Source organism: Zootoca vivipara, chromosome 10 (genome assembly GCF_963506605.1).
Source record: "Zootoca vivipara chromosome 10, rZooViv1.1, whole genome shotgun sequence".
NCBI classification, from domain to species: domain Eukaryota; kingdom Metazoa; phylum Chordata; class Lepidosauria; order Squamata; family Lacertidae; genus Zootoca; species Zootoca vivipara.
In genome coordinates, this window is record NC_083285.1 from 66,319,013 (window position 1) to 66,339,886 (window position 20,874).

Here is a 20,874-nt window from a genome sequence, read left to right on the forward strand (position 1 = left end):
AGGGATTATGGGAATTGTAGTCCCAAAACATCTGGAGGGCCAAGTTTGAGAATGCCTGCACTGATTTAAGGGAAACTTACATCAATATACATTCCTAGGTTTCCATGTTAGCATTTTACTTTATTTATTTATATATTGGATTTATATACCACCCTATACCAACCAGGAAGTCTCAGGGAGGTTCACAGAATAAAATAAAAAAATATAAAACCACAAGATACATAATTAAAATAAAAACAACAACCCAATAACCCACCCCCTCTACATCCTGCGATGAGAGCTGCCTGACTACAGGGTACCTTCAAAGTGGTAGTCAAATGCCTCTGTAAAGGCAAGAGAACATTCCAGGCTTCCTGAACCATTGGAGCTCTCTCTCTCTCTCTCTCTCTCTCTCTCTCTCTCTCACACACACACACACACACACACACCATGGGGGGGGGGCTGCAGCTACCCCACACTTTGCTCTCGGAAGCCATGCAAGTGGCTGCAGAAGAGGGACCCTGAGCAATATCATTGGGGGGGGGGGTTTCTAGGACTAAGGTGAAACTGTGAAGCTCCCTTGTTATTTTTGGCTATTGGATGCTGCATGTGGTTTAAGCAATCTTGTTCTATTTATAGTATTGAAATGTGGGGGGGTGCTGTTGTATGTTGTATTTGCTACTGTTTAGTTATGTTATTGTGAAAGTGTTACGGTGCTGCTGTTTTGCTATACAGTGGTACCTTGGTTCTCAAACGCCTTGGTACTCAAACAACTTGGAACCCAAACACTGCAAACCCGGAAGGAAGTGTTCCGGTTTGCAAACTTTTTTTCCGAAATCGAACGTGCTTCGTTTTGAGTGTTAGGCTTCCGATTTGAGTGCCACAATTCCTTTTTTAGTGTTAAGCTGAGGTCTGTCTGTTTTTGCTATTTATTTTGCAGTTTTGCGCCTCTTTTTTGTTTTCTTTTTGTGACTGTGTGGAACCCAGTTCAGCTACTGATCGATTGTGTGACTGCAGTACATTGTTTATTGCTTTCATTTTATGAATCAGTGGTCCATAAAATTCATGTTAAATTGCTGTTTTAGGGGTTGGTTTTTAAAAGTCTGGAACGGATTAATCCATTTTGCATCACATTCTATGGGAAAGCGCGTCTTGATTTCGGAACGCTTTGGTTTTGGAACGGACTTCTGGAACGGATTAAGTTTGAGAACCAAGGAACCACTGTATTATGAAACTACGCCTGTAGTGTTTGCTTGAAATGTGTTCCTGTTTTCTTTGTTGTGAGCTGCTTTGTGCGTGATTTTTTTTCCCCTGTGTGTGAAAAAGCAGCATACAAATAAAACAAATGAATGGATGAATTCCTCTACAGGTATGCATTACAGAAAGCTCATACGCCAGTGTGGTGTAGTGGTTAAGAGCAGTAGACTCGTAATCTGGGGAACCGGGTTTGCATCTCCGCTCCTCCACATGCAGCTGCTGGGTGACCTTAGGCTGGTCACACTTCTCTGAAGTCTCTCAGCCTCACTCACCTCACAGAGTGTTTGTTGTGGAGGAGGAAGGGAAAGGAGAATGTTAGCCACTTTGAGACTCCTTCGGGTAGTGATAAAGCGGGATATCAAATCCAAAACACTCTCACTCTCTCTCTCACTCTCTCTCTCTCTCTCTCTCTCTCTCTCTCATGCTGCCTGCATTGCATTACCTTTATGCCTCTTTGCACCATAACCATAGAGAAATTTCTTCTGCCAGGAAGCCACACAGGATTCCCTCGATATCTGCATGCAGCAAGACCCACACACAGCTTTTTCTCACAAGGAAAAAAATCAAGCAGCCCATCTGCCCTGGCTTCCCAGACCCATTACTTTGGTTCAGTTGTTCAGTGTCCCCGACATTCACCGAAAAGAGGAATGACAGGTCAAGGTGCCCATTAATGAAGAATTCTCACAGCAGAACACTTACACTCTTCACGAACCTGAAAGGGAATATTGTGGCAAGGGGTGGGCGGGGGGGGGGGTACTCTTCCAATGCTCAAAGAAATTAACTCAAAGTATATTCGCTCCTTGATATATGCACAAGCATAATAGCATTAATGGAACTGACACATAAGCATTTGCTGGCAACTATATCCCTTATCTCCAAGTCACAGATCTGGTGTAGTCAGCTACCCGTTAGCCATATCCCATTATTTTAACGCTTACAAACACATTGTTTGCTTTTCATAAAAATGCTAACAGTTGTAGGAAGAGCAGTATCAGGTATTTAATTAGACTTCCAAATCACTCCAACACCTTCCTACAGCATAATTTAGAATGTGGAGGAAGCTCCAGAATTCTTCTATTTATCTTTATGACCAACAGGCACTCGTTTGCAGGATAACCTACTGTTTAAAAGATTCAACCGTTGTACAGTATACTTTTTTCAACCACCATATAATTACCTCACTGTCTTAGGTCAAGGCTTACGTCCATCTGTTTTATGAACAGAATATGAGTAAGCGACCACCACATGAGGGGAAACTGTTCCCCAACAGCGAAACACATCCCTTGGATGAATCTTAAATACAAGCAAGTTTAGGCATTTATGCTTCTTTATTTTCATTTCATGGTCTATGAAACTCCCAGGCACAATAGCTCAGAGCACCTCAACATAATAACCCTTTGCCACTGCCACCATTCCCTCAACATGTCCTGTCCTTATCTAGACAGGGATAGCCGAACTACGGTTGTCTATGCTCTGGTAACCTCTAGGTTACATTACTGCAACACGTTCTACATAGGGCTGCCTCTAAAGACGGTTCAGAAACTTTGGCGAGTGCAAAATTCAGCGGCCAGGTTACTCACTGGAGCAAGATGGTTTGAGCATATCACACCAATCCTGGTCCACCTGCACTGGTCCACCTTAATGCAGGCATCCCCAAACTTCGGCCCTCCAGATGTTTTGGACTACAATTCCCATCTTCCCCAACCACTGGTCCTGGTAGCTAGGGATCATGGGAGTTGTAGGCCTGCAATATCTCAAGGATCGCCTCTTTCCATATGAACCTACCCACCCAGACCCTGATACCATCATCTGAGCCCCTTCTTCCATAAGAGGTTCAGAGAGTAGCAACACAAAAAGGGGCCTTTTCTACAGTGGCTCTCCATTTGTAGAATGCTCTCCCCAGGGAGGTTTGCCTGGCGCCTTCATTATACATCTTTAGGTGCCAGGCAAAAATGTTCCTCTTCAATCAGGCCTTTGGCCTTTAACTATCTGTGGTCTTTAAGAAGTGGGTGGGGTGTTTTCAATATATTTCTCATTCCTGGAGATTGGCCAGTGTGTCTTTCACTAGTACCATGTCAAAGAAGTTAGCACTCACTAGAAAACCACAATGTGTAGGGTCACTTGTAATCATGCACATTCATCCCTATTCAAAAGTTCAGTTGCCTAGTGCTCATTGAGTAATAGCTGCTTTCTCCATGTGAAAATCCACAAAAAAAGTTACCATCACATTATTTACAAAGGCACCTAACACACACACAGACACACACAGACACAGACCGCATGGAGTCAGACAGCTGCGTTCTACATATTAAAATCCACTTTCTGATCATTTAATCCTGTTACAATTATACAATGACCATGGGAATTCAAAAATCGCACAGCTCCGTTTTAAGAAAGTGAGAATAAAGAAAACTATTACGTTCATTAAAATGCTCCGAAAATGACTAGTTTATCATCTATGTTGCAGAATAGAACGGGGCTGAGCATAAATTATTTATGATGTGTAACAGTTTAATGGAGCATAAAATGGATTTTTCTTTTCCTCACTATTAGCAAAAGTTGTGGGTTTTCTGTGTGTTAGTTCCAAACTTGGCAGTGTACCTTACCCATTTAGAATTATGACCGATGCATCAATTTTCTAAATTGTTCTATATCAACTGCAAGTTAAGAGAAAATTGCTTGCAGTAGGCTGTAACTGCTGTTTTCCAAGGTGCCACACTGGTACCCTGCAGAGATCTCTCATGGTTGCTTTATGGAGTCTTTCAGCGAATGCATAACTTTTGACAAAAACCTCCTGAAATTTGGGGAGCTTCCATCAGCAGAGCAGCACACCAGTGGAGAATGGCAGCAACAGCAAAAGCTATCATTTTGAGGTGGCTGGAGTGTGCTTGCTGCTATAATTCACTGCAGCAAAGGCGATGCACTGCAAACTGCAACCAGAAGGAAGCAGCAGCCACATACACTATTCGGATCATGCACTGTGTCCATCTTCTGGTAAGTCGTGAAAAATGGGAAACATTTTTGAAATGGGGAGGGGGAGGAAGAAGAGGAACTGGGCTAAGTAAAGATAATTCCAGGAAAAAAAGCACTATATATAATCAACCAGGCCATATACGCTTCCTTATCACTGTGAATGCAGATATGCAATTAGGCATACAGTGGTACCTCGACTTACGAAGACGATCCGTTCCGCGGCCGTCTTCAAAAGTCGAGGTTTTCAGATGCCGAAGTGCGCTGTCGGCTGTCGAAGCGCGCAGGCGCAGAACGCGCGCACTTAGCGCGCGGCGAAAAGACTTCCGGAGTTGTCGACTTCAGAAGTCGAAGTGTTCGGATGTCGAGGTATGACTGTACTATGATTAAACTTTTTGGGTTAATGGTAAAATGACCACCCTTGAGATAGAAAACAACAGTGCAGTGACTCTTTGCATTCCTGGAGGAATAAACGAGGAATGGTCCAATGTTTATTTATTTGTAGACTTATTGATTGCTATTTATACCCCACCCTTTAGCCAAAAAAAGCTCTCAGAGGAAGGAGAGAAAAAAGCAAGCCCAAGCACATATTCTTAAAGTTCTTAAAGTTGCAAACTTCAGATAAAGTAATAATGGGGGCTATTTATTTCCCATGTACATGGAGCCTTAACAAAAAAGTTTTGGAGGCAAAAATGGACGGGTCCCAGCTTCGAGGAACTTCGAGGAGTTTTTAAAAATGCATCTTGTGCACAAAATGCAGGTGCAGTGTTCTAGGCCAGAGATCTTCCTGCAGATGTTTGCCGGACGACAACTTACACCATCCCTGACTATAGGTCATGCAGGTTGGCACGAACATCTCTGGAAGACACTATGCTGGCTACCTGTGATCAAGGTCAATCCGAGCTGCCCCTTCCACCGCCCTGGGTCCTCATGTTTAACCAGAACGTTACTCTTCAAAACCATTTCTCTGGCCCCAGCTCCCATTGCAAGTGCTAAAGGAAACCCCAATTCATATTCTGCTCAAGTTGTTCCTCTCTTGGGCTGAAAAAGCAATAGTGCTTGGCTCTCACTGTGATGTGTACTACCTTGACTTCATTTTGCAAACCTGGCTGGCGGCCTTTTGGCTTTCGCTCACGTAATGCAGAATGTCTTGGCTGCTGTTGCGTTCTATATATTTCTGTCCCCTTTGTTGAGATGCTTCAAGTGGCACTATGCTCGACATACTAATATAAGCAGTACAGACACTGGATGAGGCTGAGACCAGGGCTGTCAGTGGCTTGCTGGAGGGGAAATGCCGACTCTGGGTGTTTGTGGGGAAGGGGAGGAACTTTCGAGCATAAACTAGTAGCCCGAAGTGCATTCAAATAGCCTGTGACTGGGCAGAAGAAATGCTCTCTCACTGCAACACACACACACACACACACACACACACACACACACACAAGCAAGAACATTTTCTTGGATTCAGAATTCTCTTCTTCCTGATGTATTCTAAATGCCCTGGCAGAAATTATTATGAAAAGAAACCATTAAAGGTATGCTAATGACTATGAATTGTGACAGATGCTATAGAAACAGGGCTGTTGGCTCAGTCACAGCACCATTAACTATCTATCATAAAGTACTCTGAACTTGCTCATTTATTACTACTGTGCCGCCCGGGGGGGGGGGAGGGAAGCAGCAAGAGAGTTTCTCCAAGGCAAAATCATAATCCACTTACTTATCCTAATGTCATGATCCCTACTGTTTATCTGCATGATAATTAGGAAAATGAGAAGGACTGAAATATTGTTTTTAAAATCGTGACTGGAATCACACGGCCCTGTAAAACAGGGGAACTTAATTAGATGCTGCATCTTCCACGTTAGCAGAGAGGGAAAGGTTACTAACCTTTGCTGTGGATAGCTGGAGAAGAAGGGGGTATAAAAAGCAAATTTCTATCAAGCCAAAAACAAAACTAGCAGAAATGCTTATTTGCTCATTGAAGCTACATTCCCAATCTTGACTGCGCCAAGTGAAAACTATTCCTAAGAACCATTTACACAGCACTTAAATGGTGCGGACTGCTTGCTATGAATCCTCTGTCTACAACACAGCTCTTGACGTAATGCATTGCTATTCTCATTGCATAGCTAAAGAACCAAAACAGAGAGTGCTTCCAAGACCACACCACATAAATAACCACCAATACAGGGGAGGAAAGCAGGCTGAACGCTTTACTCAGTGAACCACTTTGGTCTTCGGTTTTTTTAATAACTGGTAATACCATTCATTCAAAAGCCAAACACTATCAATCACACAAGAGACAACTGGGCAGGATCCAGTGTTGTGATCATACCGCTTATACCAGACACCAATTCCCGTTTCTACCTAGGCTAACACTCAGTGGGTACTGCAGACCTTTTAAAGCTAGAAAACAGACACTGAAGAGTCTAGCAATCCAACAGCATTACTACTATCAGCATTTTACTGATTTAAACTATATGCAACTACAAGGTCTCCCTCCCTCAGACTGGCTACCTTCAACTATGTAAAGGGCCGTCAAATGGAAGATGGAGCAAACTTGTTATTTTCCTGCTGGCATCCAAACCAAGGGATTCAAGTTACAAGAAAGGAGATTCCAACCAAACATCAGGAAGAACTCTGTGATGGTGGGAGCTGTTGGACAGCAGACTCTCCTTCATTGGAGGTTTTTAAGCAGAAGTCGGATGGCTATCTGTCATGGATGCTTTAGTTGAGATTCTTGCATTGTAATCAGGGCAAGCCTCATGGCCCCTTCCAACACTACAATTCTATTATTCTACTAGCTGGCCCTGCACGCGTTGCTGTGCGTTAGTCTGTCAAATGGAGGGTAATAGGCCCCCTTCAGATCCCCCTGAGTCTCAGAGTCCCCCTGTTTTACAGGAGCTTGTGGCGGAGGCGGGGTTTGTGGGTGTGGCGCGTTGTTGTGGCTAATCCCTGTGACTGCCCCCACGTGTCCCGCTCCATGATCTATTCTGTTTGTCCCCCCCCCTTCTCAGTGACCGGCGTATCTCATGACGTTTTGAAGGATGGTATTTATTTTTGTCTTGTGGTTATTTGGTGGGGGATTTGGGGGGGGGAGTGGTGCTAAATTTTAAAGTAAAAACCCCTTGCCGTGCCCCCAAGTGCGTTGCTGTGGGTTATCCCCCCCAGGACTATTGGGGGCCTGGCAGGGGCCTACATAAAACAAAGGCTGTGCTGCGGCCTGCGATCCGGGCACATGCCCTCTCCCCCCCCCCAGGCCTAGTGGGGGCCCAGCAGCCTGGCAGGGGCCTAGGGGTCTGATAATGGCCGCCTTGGTATTTCAGTTGCTTGGTTGATGATGTCATTATTTGGTTTGTGGGTGTGGTGTAGATTTCACAGGAAGGGAGGGGTGTAGGAGGAGGAGCTGAGGGAATAACGCCACTTGAGGGCACTGTTTGACTTGGTGGAAAACCAGGTATATGCCTGCCCAGGTGTGAGATTTGAGGGATTTTCTTTTCCAACAACACTCGGGGAGTGGCCTGGATCGTTGTGTCGAAATTTCAGGACGATCGGTCAAGTGGTTACGGAGAAAAGTGGAACACGCACTTTCACGATTTTTACATTTTTATATATACAGTGGTACCTCTACTTACGCATGTTTCTACTTACGAATGGAGCTCCGTCCGCCATCTTGGATGCGGTTTAGATAGGATTTTTTCTACTTACGAATTTTTAGATAGGGTTGCTTCTACTTACGAATTTTTTCTCCCAATTCATTCCTATGGGATTCGACTTAACAAATTTTTCCGACTTACAAATGTGTGTTCGGAACGCATTAAATTCGTAAGTAGAGGTACCACTGTATAGATGAAGACCACTCAAGTAATCCCTCTGTCCTTGCTTCCCTTCTTACACCCATTCTTCCTCATCTGTTCTCGAAGCCTACAAAAAACTTCCAATGAAGGAGAGTCCATCAGCTTCCAAGAGAGTCTGTTCTACTGTCTTTTAGTGGTATAACCAGAAACATTTAACCAAATAAACTATTAGTTGGAATCTACATTTTTAACCAAGCATACTTAGTTATAAGCATACTCACTAAAAAAATCAAATCCCATTAAAAAATAAACAGGACTTGCTTCCAAGTAAACGCAGTAAGGATTGGGCTGGAAGTTTATTGTATCCCCCCCCCTCTTCCCCCTGGAAATGGGTACTTTTTGTCAGGGATTTTAGCTCCTGCGTGCAGATATATAGACAGACTATACTGCAATTCATTCTTCAAAAGGCACATTACATAAATTACAGAAATCTACCATGATTGCAGGCACTTATATAGCTGCACATAACTTTTATATTGTACAAATGTCTAGAAAACCTGACTATTTCCCCCCACCCTTTAATAATACAGGCAATTTCCCTCTAGTTTTGCTACCAATCAAAGAGAATATGCTAGACAAGGAAAGTCCCTTTACAATTCTCTCTCTCTCTCTTCCCCATCCCACTTTTTTCTTTTTTTCTTTTTTGGCAATACGAAAAAACCAAACAATGGAATAAACTAACAAGCAAGTTCTTCAGCTCCGGGTTAAAAAATATTTATGCTTAAATAAACAAAAATGTATTAGGACAGACTTGTCAAGCTAAGTCGTCGGAAATCTTTAAATGCAGCCAAAGTTCCATCAGGGACCTGGTTGTACTCTGTGGCACACACTTGCATCATAGCATATAGAAAGTCACCTTTTTTATTCAGCTTCTGCTCTGTCACTCAGCTTGTGGAGGAAGGGGGAGAGGCCCAGAAGTTATCAAAGTTTTGGGGAAGGGAAAGTAAGAAAGACCTATACATCACATGTTGTTTAGGAAGTACTTCCTCAACTTTGTATCTTGGGGAAGCAAGATCCCTTGAGAGAATGCAAAGTTGTGTGAATGTGGGTCAACATGCTTCTCCCTTTCCTGGACATGACAAAAGATGGTGGAGCTCTTTTCATCATGGGGCGTGTGGATCTCGTTCAATTATAAAGGCAATGAGTTCATGCAGGAACTGCTATGAGGGAAGTACAGTGGTACCTCTGGTTGCGAACAGGGTCTGTTCCAAAGATCCGGCCGCATCCTGAGGAATTCGCAACTGGAGGTGCTGTTTTCTGCGCATGCGCGTGGTGCAGTTTAGCGCTTCTCACATGTGCACGCGATGAAACCCGGAAGTATTGCTGTGTTCGCATCCTGAAAGATACGCAACCAGAGGTGTGCGTATCTAGAGGTACCACTGTATAGGGAAAGGACTAGCAAATATGAACTCAATTCTAATAAATTACAGTTGTACCTTGGTTGTCGAATGCCTTGATACTCAGACGTTTTGGCTCTGAGTGTTCCGGTGTGCAAATGTTCTTTGGAACCCGAACATCCGATAGGGCTTCCGATTGCTTCCAATTCCAATCAGAAGCCGCGCTTTGGTTTCCAAGCGTTTTGGAAGTCGAACAGACTTCCGGAACGGATTCCGTTCGACTTCCGAGGTACAACTGTATAACGAACAACAGGAAAGGGTGGGGGGGAACCTATTATATAATATTAAACATTTGAGTTTTGAACGTCAGTCTGGTTTCGAACGTCAGTCTGTTTTCAGTCTCCTAACACTTAGAGAAGAACAGACCAGCAACTGTCTGTTTCTTCCTCTGTCCCCAATGACTGGCCAGTCATGCCCTTCATGCAGGCACTTCCAGTCCAGGCACTGATCAGACCCAAATCTCTTTAGCATCAGAGAGTTCCCTGAATGATGGACCATGCCTTGGGAGCGTTCTCTCCAGGATCTCTCCAGCTTAGATCTCAAAGAGGGGCGAGGATACACATAAATATTAAGATACTAGGCACTGAAGATTATTATTTCACTTCTGGCTTTCAAGTTGGCAGCCTATTGCAGAGTAAACTAATCCTGCAGACAGAGACCTCAGCCCATTAGTCTTTCCTAACATTGGAATGATACAAGCAGGCCCCTGTTTTCCTCTGCAAAATGTTAGCAGGAATGGGGCCTCTAAAACCATTTTTCATAAACTTTCTGTGCATACACCATTAAACTTGAGGAAACGTGTTGGGACGGAATTCAAGTTTCTGAAAGTTAAAATACTTCACACAAACTCACAGAGGTTTACTTTTAGAGAGTGAAAGGCTAAATAATCACCCATCCTCAGCAGAGTCAACCCTTTTTCTTGCCATGCCTCCTCACTGAAAAGAGGACAGCCCAGTGCAGTGATTCAATGGGCAACCTCCCCGAAGGGTAATTCTTCTCCACACGGGAAATGACCGAATGATCCAGGCACACCTGACGCGAAGATGTGGTAGAATTACAGCAAAGAGATGGCAGGAGACAACTCAGCTTATGTCCTCCTTTGTGCTTCCTAAGAGGTTTCTGTGGAAAAGCAGCATGTTGCCCTAGAAAGGCCTCTGGTCCAATCCAGCTGAGCTCTTCCTATGTTCTTACTCAGGCCAAAAACAATGAATCAGGCAACCTCTGCAATGAGTTGGTTCTCTAGGCCAGTGGTTCCCAACAGGTGGTCCGGGGACCCCCAGGGGTCCGCGAGCTATGCCAGAGGGGTCCGCAAGATGCTATTAGAATAAAAAAATATATAAAATATATTTCGTATGATAACAGATTTTTTGTTTTGGCCGCTTCCTGCATGAGCAGAGTCTAGCGCAAAACTAGAATTAGATAGAGGCAGTAGTTCTGCTGTATGCCGTTAGGTGGCGCTTTACAAACACTACTGTTTTGCAAAGAGGCAGCGCGCGCATTCTACTAACGCTCACCTCCCCAAGATGCTTTGCGCGCGCCGGCTTCATTTGTGCGCTACTGCGCAGGTACCCTGTCTTCTCCATTCCCCTCCCTCCTCCCTGGCGTGCGCTGCCTCTTTGCAAAACAGTAGTGTTTGTAAACAAAGCGTTGTTTTTCGCGGAAGCTACAGTTCGCGTAGTTAAAAATGGACCGTTGGTTAAAAAGTGGTTCGTTAAAACGACAAAGGCCTACAGATGAAGAGGAAGAACTGTAAAAAACGTATAAATACAAAATATAAAAAGACTCTTAATTTGGCTCTCACTTTTTAATTTTAGGATTAGGAACTAATGGGGGTCTTTGTCACAATAGCGGCTCGATGAGGGGTCCTCGAGAAAATTTTGTTGGGAACCCCTGCTCTAGGCTCACATGAGCCTAACTAATGAATGAATTTATTTCTCACAGCCTTCTTGCTATTTTCTCAGCCAATTCACAGCTTGGCTGCATGCAATCCAAATGGGGGAAATCCCCACTTATTTCCTCAATGGACTGTCTCACAGACTGACTGTGACAGGCATCAAAACAAAAGTGCATTCAGCGATCTATGCAGGATTTAGCATTTAATGGTTGAACAATAATTTTATTACAAGAGCTCACAGGACACACATCATCCTAGGGTTATGCCATGCAACAAGAGAAAAAGCTGCATCACCTACGGGGCATTTCAGTTAGCTGCGTTGTTTAACTACCAGGAGGAATTAATTCTTAATTCTTTTGTGAATTTTGCAGGTGTTTGCTCGAGGCACTGGACAGTACTACAACAGGCAAATGAATTGTTTTCCTTTTACTCAAGGTTCACAGCAAAGCTGCCCAGAAACTGCATTATAGGAAACAAACGATGTGCTGGATGAAAAAATTGTGGTAAGTGATAGGCGGTGCTCCTGCCTACAAAAAACGAACAAAAGGTCTTCCGCAATCAGTAGCCAACTTGCTTGATGCCTCTCGATTATACTCTAAAGCAGGCATCCCCAAACTCTGGCCCTCCAGATGTTTTGGACTACAGTTCCCATCATCCCTGACCACTGGTCCTGTTAGCTAGGGATCATGGGAGTTGTAGGCCAAAACATCTGGAGGGCCGCAGTTTGGGGATGCCTGCTCTAAAGCAAACTGAGGCCTCCTCTTTATCAGCAGCTATTAAAACTAGTCTTGACCTCTGCCAGTTCAGACTTTAGGATAGATGCCTGAACACTTCTGGCACCAAAACAGAAGTTCACATTGAAAAACTAGCACATTAGCGAGAATGTTGCGCTAGAATGGTTCTCCCCAACGAGCTCGTTTTCTATGTGCAATAATTTAGCAACATAAGAAGGGCCTGCTGGATCAGCCCAGTGGCCCAACTAGGCCAGCATCCTGCTCTCACAGTAGCCAACCAGATGCCTCTGACACACCAACATGAGCACAAGAACAAAACTCTCCCCTCCTGTGTTTCCCAGCCACTGGTATTTAGACACATTGCTGCCTCCAACTGTAGAGGTGGAACCCAAACCATCATGGAGAGTCGCTAACTTGCTTTGCTTTGTGTGTGTGTGTGTGTGTTTTTATGGAGAACCTATTCATGTAGGTCAGCCCTCACCTGCGGGCTGACGTGGTAGAGGCCAGGAGCAGTTTTACTATTTCATTTATATATGTGCAGACCGGCCATATCTGTATAGCCATTAGTACCTCAAGCATTATTCACACTTTTATCTTAAAAATAAATAAATCATGACAGCAAAAACATGGGGCCATTGGGTTTAAATTCTGTTCTGGGGCCGGCCCTAATTTTTAAGTATAAACACTAATCCCTTGAAAATTTTCACCACACAGCAAGTAGTCATTACTGAACTTTCTAGTCTTGCCATTTTTTGTTTTTCTGCTTGGATGGGCCTAGAATAACTAATTGCATTCAGTTTTAGGCTATGTAGCTCCCCTCGAATAATTTCAGAATCATATAAAAGAACTTGTTTTTCTATTAAAATGATGAATGGGCTAAATGAGGTATGTAATAAAATACTGCAGGCTTGTAAACAAACTAGTGTTCTCTTGCAGGAAAGTGCTTTACCTCGTTTAGCAAATTCTGCCCTGCAGTATTTTCTAGCCAAGCCATCCTGAAAACATAGTTAGGAGAGGAAGGATTATTTGGCCGGCAGCAAGAAAGGTCAAGTGTAATCTGCTTCAGAAGAAAATCAGAAACCTTCCTGCACTCAAAGGTGAGCAAGTGGGGGGGGGCGCAATGGAGACAAATGGGGATGATAGTGAAAACCCAATCTGTGTAGTTTGAAGGAGATGGATCTAAGAAACATAGGGGGGGAGATGGAATTATCTGGTTTACCCAATATCATTTGCATTGGAGGAACTTAATCAAGCAGAGTGAAAAGGTGAAGAGAAACTGGCTGTTGATGTCAGTGCTCTCAGCTTTTGAATGAAGCTGCTTTCATGGCAAAACTATAGAAAAATAGGGAGGGGAGCAGCTTTTAGAACACCTATGCAGGCCCGTCCTAGCCATAGAGGCTAGTGGCGCCGAGAACCACGGCGCCGGGCACTGGAGGGCGCTGGAAGGGCGCCAAGTGAGCGCAGGGTTCCGGCGATCTGGCCAGGACTGCGTTGCACGAGATGAGAGGCTGCGCTGCGTCTCTCTCCTTCTCCGAGGACTGAACCCAGCGCTGGGGAAACTAGAAGGAGGCGCAGCGCGGAGTCCTCAGAGGTGGCCTCCCGCTGCTGCCGCGGTCTGCTTGGCACTCCCGGGTCCTTGGAGGGGCTCTGGAGAGGGGCACTGGAGGGAACTTAGCGCCAGGGCGCTGGATGGGCTTAAGACGGCCCTGCACCTATGGCCTTGCTCAGTGGACATGCTAAGAGCTAGAGCGGCCCCCATAAATGCCTGCCCAGCCCTTTCTTAAATCCCTAACACCACCCTTCTAGGTCATTAGTTTCACTGCCAAACTGCTACTACTGTGATGAGGTTTTTTTCTAATGTTCTTGAAGTGGTAAAGGTGACCACACACACTGGACACTTGCTCCTCTTGGCTGATAAAAGCCAGCAGCGAGGGTACAGCTGGCCTCCCTGGGAGCTGGGGAGGTCCCTGCCTTTTTTTGGCACAGAAACTGGTTGCAATTTCAACTACTGTAACTGCAGTTCCTGGGCACCCTTCAAAAATATAGCTCCACATATAGTACATTACAATAGCTGGTCCTTGAGGTTCTCAAACATGGATAAGTACGGCTCTTTATTATGCTGAGCTTAGATGTCAAGATGAAAGGACTACCGGTACTTTGTTTTAATTAACAGACAATGAATCTGAAGCGTGAGCCCAGGACAAAATGCAAAAGACAGTGCACAAACGTTTCAACACTATGGACCATTCTTCCAAACAATTGTCAGCTCCAAGTGCACAGAACTACATTTCTTTGGCTCTTCGATAGGAAATGAGACTTTAATGTTGCTGGCAACTCAAACAGACCTGCTTTCCAAATTGCAAGGTTTTAAATGACATCTCATTTCAGTCCAAGCAGTAAAGCAAATAGGTTAACAGCAAATGCCAGGTCGTTCTAAGGAGAGGGAAATATAACTGCCTTCGGGCACCATAAATAAATCTATAGATTTATTTATTTTTTTAACTCCGTGTTCTCCACAGCTCACCTTGACACTTGTTGTAGCTCCACTGATGGGATGTCAATAAGATATTTGTGCCGTTGTCACCACATTGAAAATTATTCCAAGATGAATGAATTCAGCTGGTCCTCAAGCAGTTTTTTGCGACACAGAACACTTCATGTGGAGTTCTGGATACAGATTTGTTGTAGGCTTAAAAGGCTAGTCGCTAAAATGACCTGTGGAGCCTTCTGAAGCAAAATAATGCTCCTGCGAACACCTCATTGCTATGAAAGGTCTGCTTTAAGCAACTCAATTTACTTGCGGTGCTTCATCCAATTTCCAATGCCTCCTTATGAGCAGCTTTAAAAGGCTGAAAGTTTGCCTTCTATTTCATAAGCTTGGGTCCATGGAAGATTATTATTGTTGGTTTTTAATACATAAAAGAACTTGAAGGCCAAAGTAAAGAGCCTTGCGTGCGTTTTTGTTCCCCCTTGATTAATTATATTCTGACATTGAAAAATCTGCAGCACAAGAGGAACACAAGGGGGGAAGGAATATTTTTAAAGCTTGGTTTGGGGTGAGGAAAACAAGGCAAGGTGGCTTCCTGCACAAGGAGACCACTAGGGCATCTTTTAGCCACACAGTGGCATAGATCCAGAGGCTAATTTAAGGAAGGTCACAGGTGGGAAGTTTGTGGTCCCCTTCACTTTCCTGAAGCCAACTTCAGCTCCCCGAAACCCCCTCTAGAACAGGGGCCAGCAAACTTTTTCAGCAGGGGGGTCGGTCCACTGTCCCTCAGACCTTGGGGGGGGAGCTGGACTAGATTTTGGGGCGGGTGGGGGGGATGAACAAATCCCTATGCCCCACAAATAACCCAGAGATGCATTTTAAATAAAAGCACACATTCTACTCATGTAAAAACACACTGATTCCCGGACCGTCCACGGGCCAGATTTAGAAGGCGATTGGGCCAGATCCGGCCCCCGGGCTTTAGTTTGCCTACCCATGCTCTGCATCAGAGGAACCCACCAGAACATGGTGGGGTGGGATGCAGAGGCGAGGAAAGGATAGAAATAGATCCCTTCAAGAACTTCCTTACATTACTTATCAAAGCCATTAAAGCTGAAGCAAAGATCTTGAAAAGCATATTTAATCTGAAACGATTCCATTTTGATATAATTTTTTTTTTTTTAGTCCTTTTAGAAAATAGTTTTCTTGGCAGGGATACTGGAGTGGCTTGCCAGTTCCTTCTCCAGGTGGATCACGTTTAGTCAAAAGTTTCCACTATGACCTGTCCATCTTGGGTGGCCCTGCATGGCATAGCTCATAGCTTCTCTGAGTTATTCAAGCCCCTTCGCCACGACAAGGCATTGATCCATGAAGGCATTGATCCATGAAGGCATTGATCAAACCTATCCATTCTTAAGGAAATCAGCCCTGTGTGCTCACTGGAAGGACAGATCGTGAAGCTGAGGCTCCAATACTTTGGCCACCTCATGAGAAGAGAAGAATCCTTGGAAAAGACCCTGATGTTGGGAAAGATGGAGGGCACTAGGAGAAGGGGACGACAGAGAACGAGATGGTTGGACAGTGTTCTCGAAGCTACGAACATGAGTTTGACCAAACTGCAGGAGGCAGTGGAAGACAGGAGTGCCTGGCGTGCTCTGGTCCATGGGGCCATGAAGAGTCGGACACGACTAAACGACTAAACAACAACAACAGAAAATAGTTCCATGGAGAATCTTAGCAACCACATCAGCTGCAAGGATGCAAAGAGGAAGCACACCTAATGCCAGATTTGTGACTTAGCATCTTCATGGGAGCACTCAGGTCTTGTAAGCATGACAACCTCTCCAATTATCTCTTCATCATATACCAAAATACTGTTTCTCTGTCACTACCTATCACTCAGCACCTAGATGGATTCCAGCCTGCCTTGAACTGGTTCTTCTGCAGCACCCTCTCACTGCTTGATAATTGGGGGAAAGATGACAACTTTACACTTACCAACAGCTGTGCCTTGAGGCGCTCGTCTTCGGTCGCAGCTCTCTCTCTAAGGATGGCTCTGGACAAGTGCTCGTTTGAGGCAGCCCGCTCTCGCTCAAGAACTTTGCTGATTTCATCTCGCACATGCATTTGATTCTGCTTCAGTCTACAAGAGAGTAAAAAAAAAAGAAAGGCACGGAAATGTGAACTGTGTACTCAAAACACACTTAACTCCTGGTTGGGTCAAAGCAACACGACACACATTTATTACACCTGTGTTCCACAGATATCCTGCAGATATCCCATTTGTACTAGTATTTCATGTCAACAGAAGCAGTGGAGTGAGGCACGAGGAAGCATTTCCCACAGTTTGTGCCCATCGATAATACCACAAGGTATCCAGCAGCTCTGGCAGGGAGACATAATTACTGGTTTTTAAAAGGCACAAGGAGCATATAAACATGAATGCCAAATTTTACAATATGCATAAAGCTTGAAGTATCGCAACCAACGCGATTTCAACTTATCAGTGCTACACCCAGATATAAAATCATTATGACTGTAAAAATCCCATTCCCCAGAAAGATTAAATACATTATTAATATCTCTTCATCGGCACATGGAGTATATCCTTATTCCAAGCCATTCTTGTTTAAAGTAAATCCGTTCATCCTTCACCGCCTATTTGCTGCCACTAAAAGGACTTAACAACTTTGTGCAAGAGTTGTTAACTGTTTACCATCAGGAGCTTCCCCAGAGAGGGAGAACTGCACATGGGTGAAGGTATCCACCCCCAAAGAGCCATACTGTAGACTAGAGAAGCAGAACAGGTAAGAAATTATGAGAACTGGAGTGGAAGAAAAAACTAAGATGACCCAACAGCTTGGGTCAATGGATCGCCCCCAATTACAAGCGTAGTTATATTAATAAAACGATGCTGGAAGGTTCCATTGCTTCCAGGATGGGCTAAAATGTTTCTGCTTTTCCTGCTCAAGTTCGCCCTGGGCTCGAAAGACCCAGGCTCTTCTCCGAGTGTCACCGGCTTGTGACACCACCCTAGAGACCGATGAGGATTTTAAGCCTGTATTTTGCATTACGCTTTGGGATCCTGACCAGGTTGGCAGTGTTCTTCGGATTGTGTGAGGCAAGAAGAAAGCTTTATCCAAGTCTGTCTACCTGTCGTGGGGAATTCGAAACTCCGAGCGGACAACCTCTGAAGCCGGCAAAACTAATGAAATCATTAACGAAATACCTGCCGTTCTAAAGCTGCAAATTTTTATATGGAGACTAAAATATGTATTAAATAATGTAGCTAATAAAATACACCTGCTTCATGTGTGTTCTCATGCTGAGCACAAAGTCAACATCTGAAAGTTTGCCGCTGGTGACAGAATATCAAACACGGCTCTTCAAACGGGCTTTGGAAATTGCAGCAGAGATGAGGTTTCGGAGTTCTTGCCGCTTTTGTGCATTACCGAGGGAGCTTCTGAGAACAAATCATCATGTCTAGGGTCACTTTGTGAAAGGTACACACACACACACACACACTCCATTGCAGAGCTTTATATACTTCCCCAAGGAAATGGTTAGAGGTTGGGGATGGTGAAAGCAGACAATAACGATTTGAATTGCCTTTGTGCTCCAGATACAACGCTCTGGAATGTGAACCAAATGGGAGTTTTTAATCAAGTTTATTAAGCATCGTCTTCAATTACTCAAGCAGAAAGCTAGATTATGCAGACACGGACCAAATTCCATCAAGTGATTTCCCAAGATCCTCCAAATTATTCCAACCAAATCGCACAATCAATGAGGCAGAAAAGAGGAAGGCCAAATCAACATACACAGATCTGAGTTTAGGGAAGCCGAATGTAATCCCAAACAGAGGTGTTTAAAAGAAACAGCTCTTCTTCACTGCTTTATCAGTGTTAGATTTGGTGCAGTAACTAATTTGTGATCATCATTCGGGGTAAGTTCTACAACAAAGGGCAAAACCGATGGAAATTTTGACACGCACGCGAGAACTCCAAAGTGCCATAATATTTGCAGGGTGTTATGGTAGGCTTGGTTGTCTACAAGGAGAGGGTGCAGTAACCACCTGTATTTACAGTCAGGTCCCTTATGGCAGAATGACTGTTAGGGAAGTGAAATCTCATAGCACCTGTTTGGGGGTCACAGGGAACACACTCAGTCTTTCTAATCCTCCTGAAACTTTTCCCCGCACTAACCATCTAGTGCTGAAATTCTCAGAATTAGGGCCAGTTGTCAGGTGCTTAGCTGTTTCCATGTAAATAACTCTGAAGCATTAAGATATGCCACGTTTTTTAAAAAAAAAAACTCTTTTTCAGCATTAACTTCAATTACTATTTTCCCACAAGGGTTTCATGGCATTATTATTTTTATTGGGGGGGGGGGGGCTGCAGTTAAGGAACACCAAGTTTGCTTTATTAATTGCAAATATCCCCACAAGGCATGGAAAGAAACCAAGAAATATCACCTGGAACAGCCTAGAGATGAAGGCAAACAACTCAGCCTCTTCTGGGGGGGGGGGCGAGTAATTTCTTGTTCTGCATTCTTTGCACTGTCATTGTTCTCATTCCTCACTTCGTAATACCATTTAACAATCATTAGAACTAACTCTGTTTAAGAGCCAAAATATATGGGATCGTATCCAGAGTGGAGCAACGTGAAACTCTTCAAACTGAAGATAGAAGACAGAAAACAATTCCTCCAATTCCCCATCACCTTAAAGCCCCTCCCCCCCAAAAAACCCCCACCAATCTGTACTGGAAGGTTGGTGAACCCTCCAGAATAGTAGGGGAGGTGGAATTATGGGCTGCAGGAGGGATGGAGAATCAGCAAGAACTGCCTTTCCTTCCTACTGCAGAAGCATCCAGTTCAAGGACAGGGGATCTTCCACTGGGTCCAACTCACTTCCAAAAACATAAAGGAGTCCTTCTGTTTGTGGAACAGCTGGTCTGGATCCAACCCAAGGTGAACCCATTATTTAACCTCCTCAGCTAAACCCTGTCCACTGAAATGGAGAAGTAAAGGTAAAGTTCCAAAGCAACTACTCTATTCCGAACTTAAAAATGGAAAGTGTACTGCTGGTGGTCAACAAAAGAGGATTAAAGGCTCTCTCAAGGCAAATCTTTAAAAAAAAATGTAGGGTAAACACCAACTACTATACAGTACTGGGAAACATTGGCCTGCAAGCACCTCAGTTGGAGAACAGTCTTCACCAAAGGTGTCATGGACTTTGAAGACACTCAAACTCAGGACGCAAGGGAGACACGTGCTAAGAGGAAGGCACACTTGGCAAACCCTCACCGTGATCAGCTCCTGCCCAGAAACCTATGTCCTCATAGGAGGTGTGGATCCAGAATTGGCCTCCACAGTCACTTATGGACTCCCTATTAAGACCGTGTTCATGCTAATAATGAAGGAGCAGGTAAAAGTCAGAACTACTGTAAAGCACTACAAAGATCTGACAGGCCAAACACCTACCAGGAAAATGGTATTTAGCCAAGAACAAAATGTCAGCAGGAAAGTGCCAAATAAATACCCTGCGGTAGGGCATTCCAAAATGGTTAGGTGCTAACACAGGCATCCCCCAAACTATGGCCCTCCAGATGTTTTGGACTACAATTCCCATCTTCCCCGACCACTGGTCCTGTTAGCTAGGGATCATGGGAGTTGTAGGCCAAAGCATCTGGAGGGCCGCACTTTGGGGATGCCTGTGCTAACACAACCCCAGTTAACAGCCATGCCTCAATCACGGTTGGTTGAGGTATTCCGATGAAGCACTTATATCACACTGAAGTCAAGCAGCCCATGGTTGGCCATTATGTCTGCAAAGGACCATTATATAAACAGGCATAAAAAGGCACAATTATCCAGATGAAATGAAAGGAGGCAAGAAATGGGGACATGGGCCTTTCAGCTTCCTATAATATAGGAAGTTAAAAGCCCAGGCTTTTTAATGTTAAAATGGGGAAAGGGATATGAGAAAGCCATCTTAGTAAATAAGACTCATTCCAGGCCTTCATAACAAGGAAGCCTTTTTTTCCCCTTGGAGTTTTCTCAGAACAAAAACTATTTCAATTGAACTTTGACCTTCTGTGCCTTTTCTGACATCATACATCACCACTGCAACGATGCCAGCCAAGTATTATTGACAAAAGTTTATGGACAAATATCCCAAACTCATTTTAGATTCACCACCGTTTCAGTGCAAACCAGGGCCGTTTTGAATGCAACCTGACTTATTTGCATTATGTAATTGCCTGGCTTGAAGGAGCTTAATGAAACAAACACA

The 20,874-nt window shown here is 44.2% G+C and overlaps 1 protein-coding gene across 1 annotated transcript in view; it reads right to left on the reverse strand.

The window, feature by feature from the left end:
* Positions 1-20,874, reverse strand: part of CHCHD3 (coiled-coil-helix-coiled-coil-helix domain containing 3) — a 205,755-nt gene that overhangs the window by 129,108 nt on the left and 55,773 nt on the right. The window contains exon 4 of the mRNA XM_035127990.2: positions 16,578-16,722. Within this exon, the coding sequence (XP_034983881.1) occupies positions 16,578-16,722 (145 nt within the window). The remainder of the gene's footprint in view (positions 1-16,577; positions 16,723-20,874) is intronic.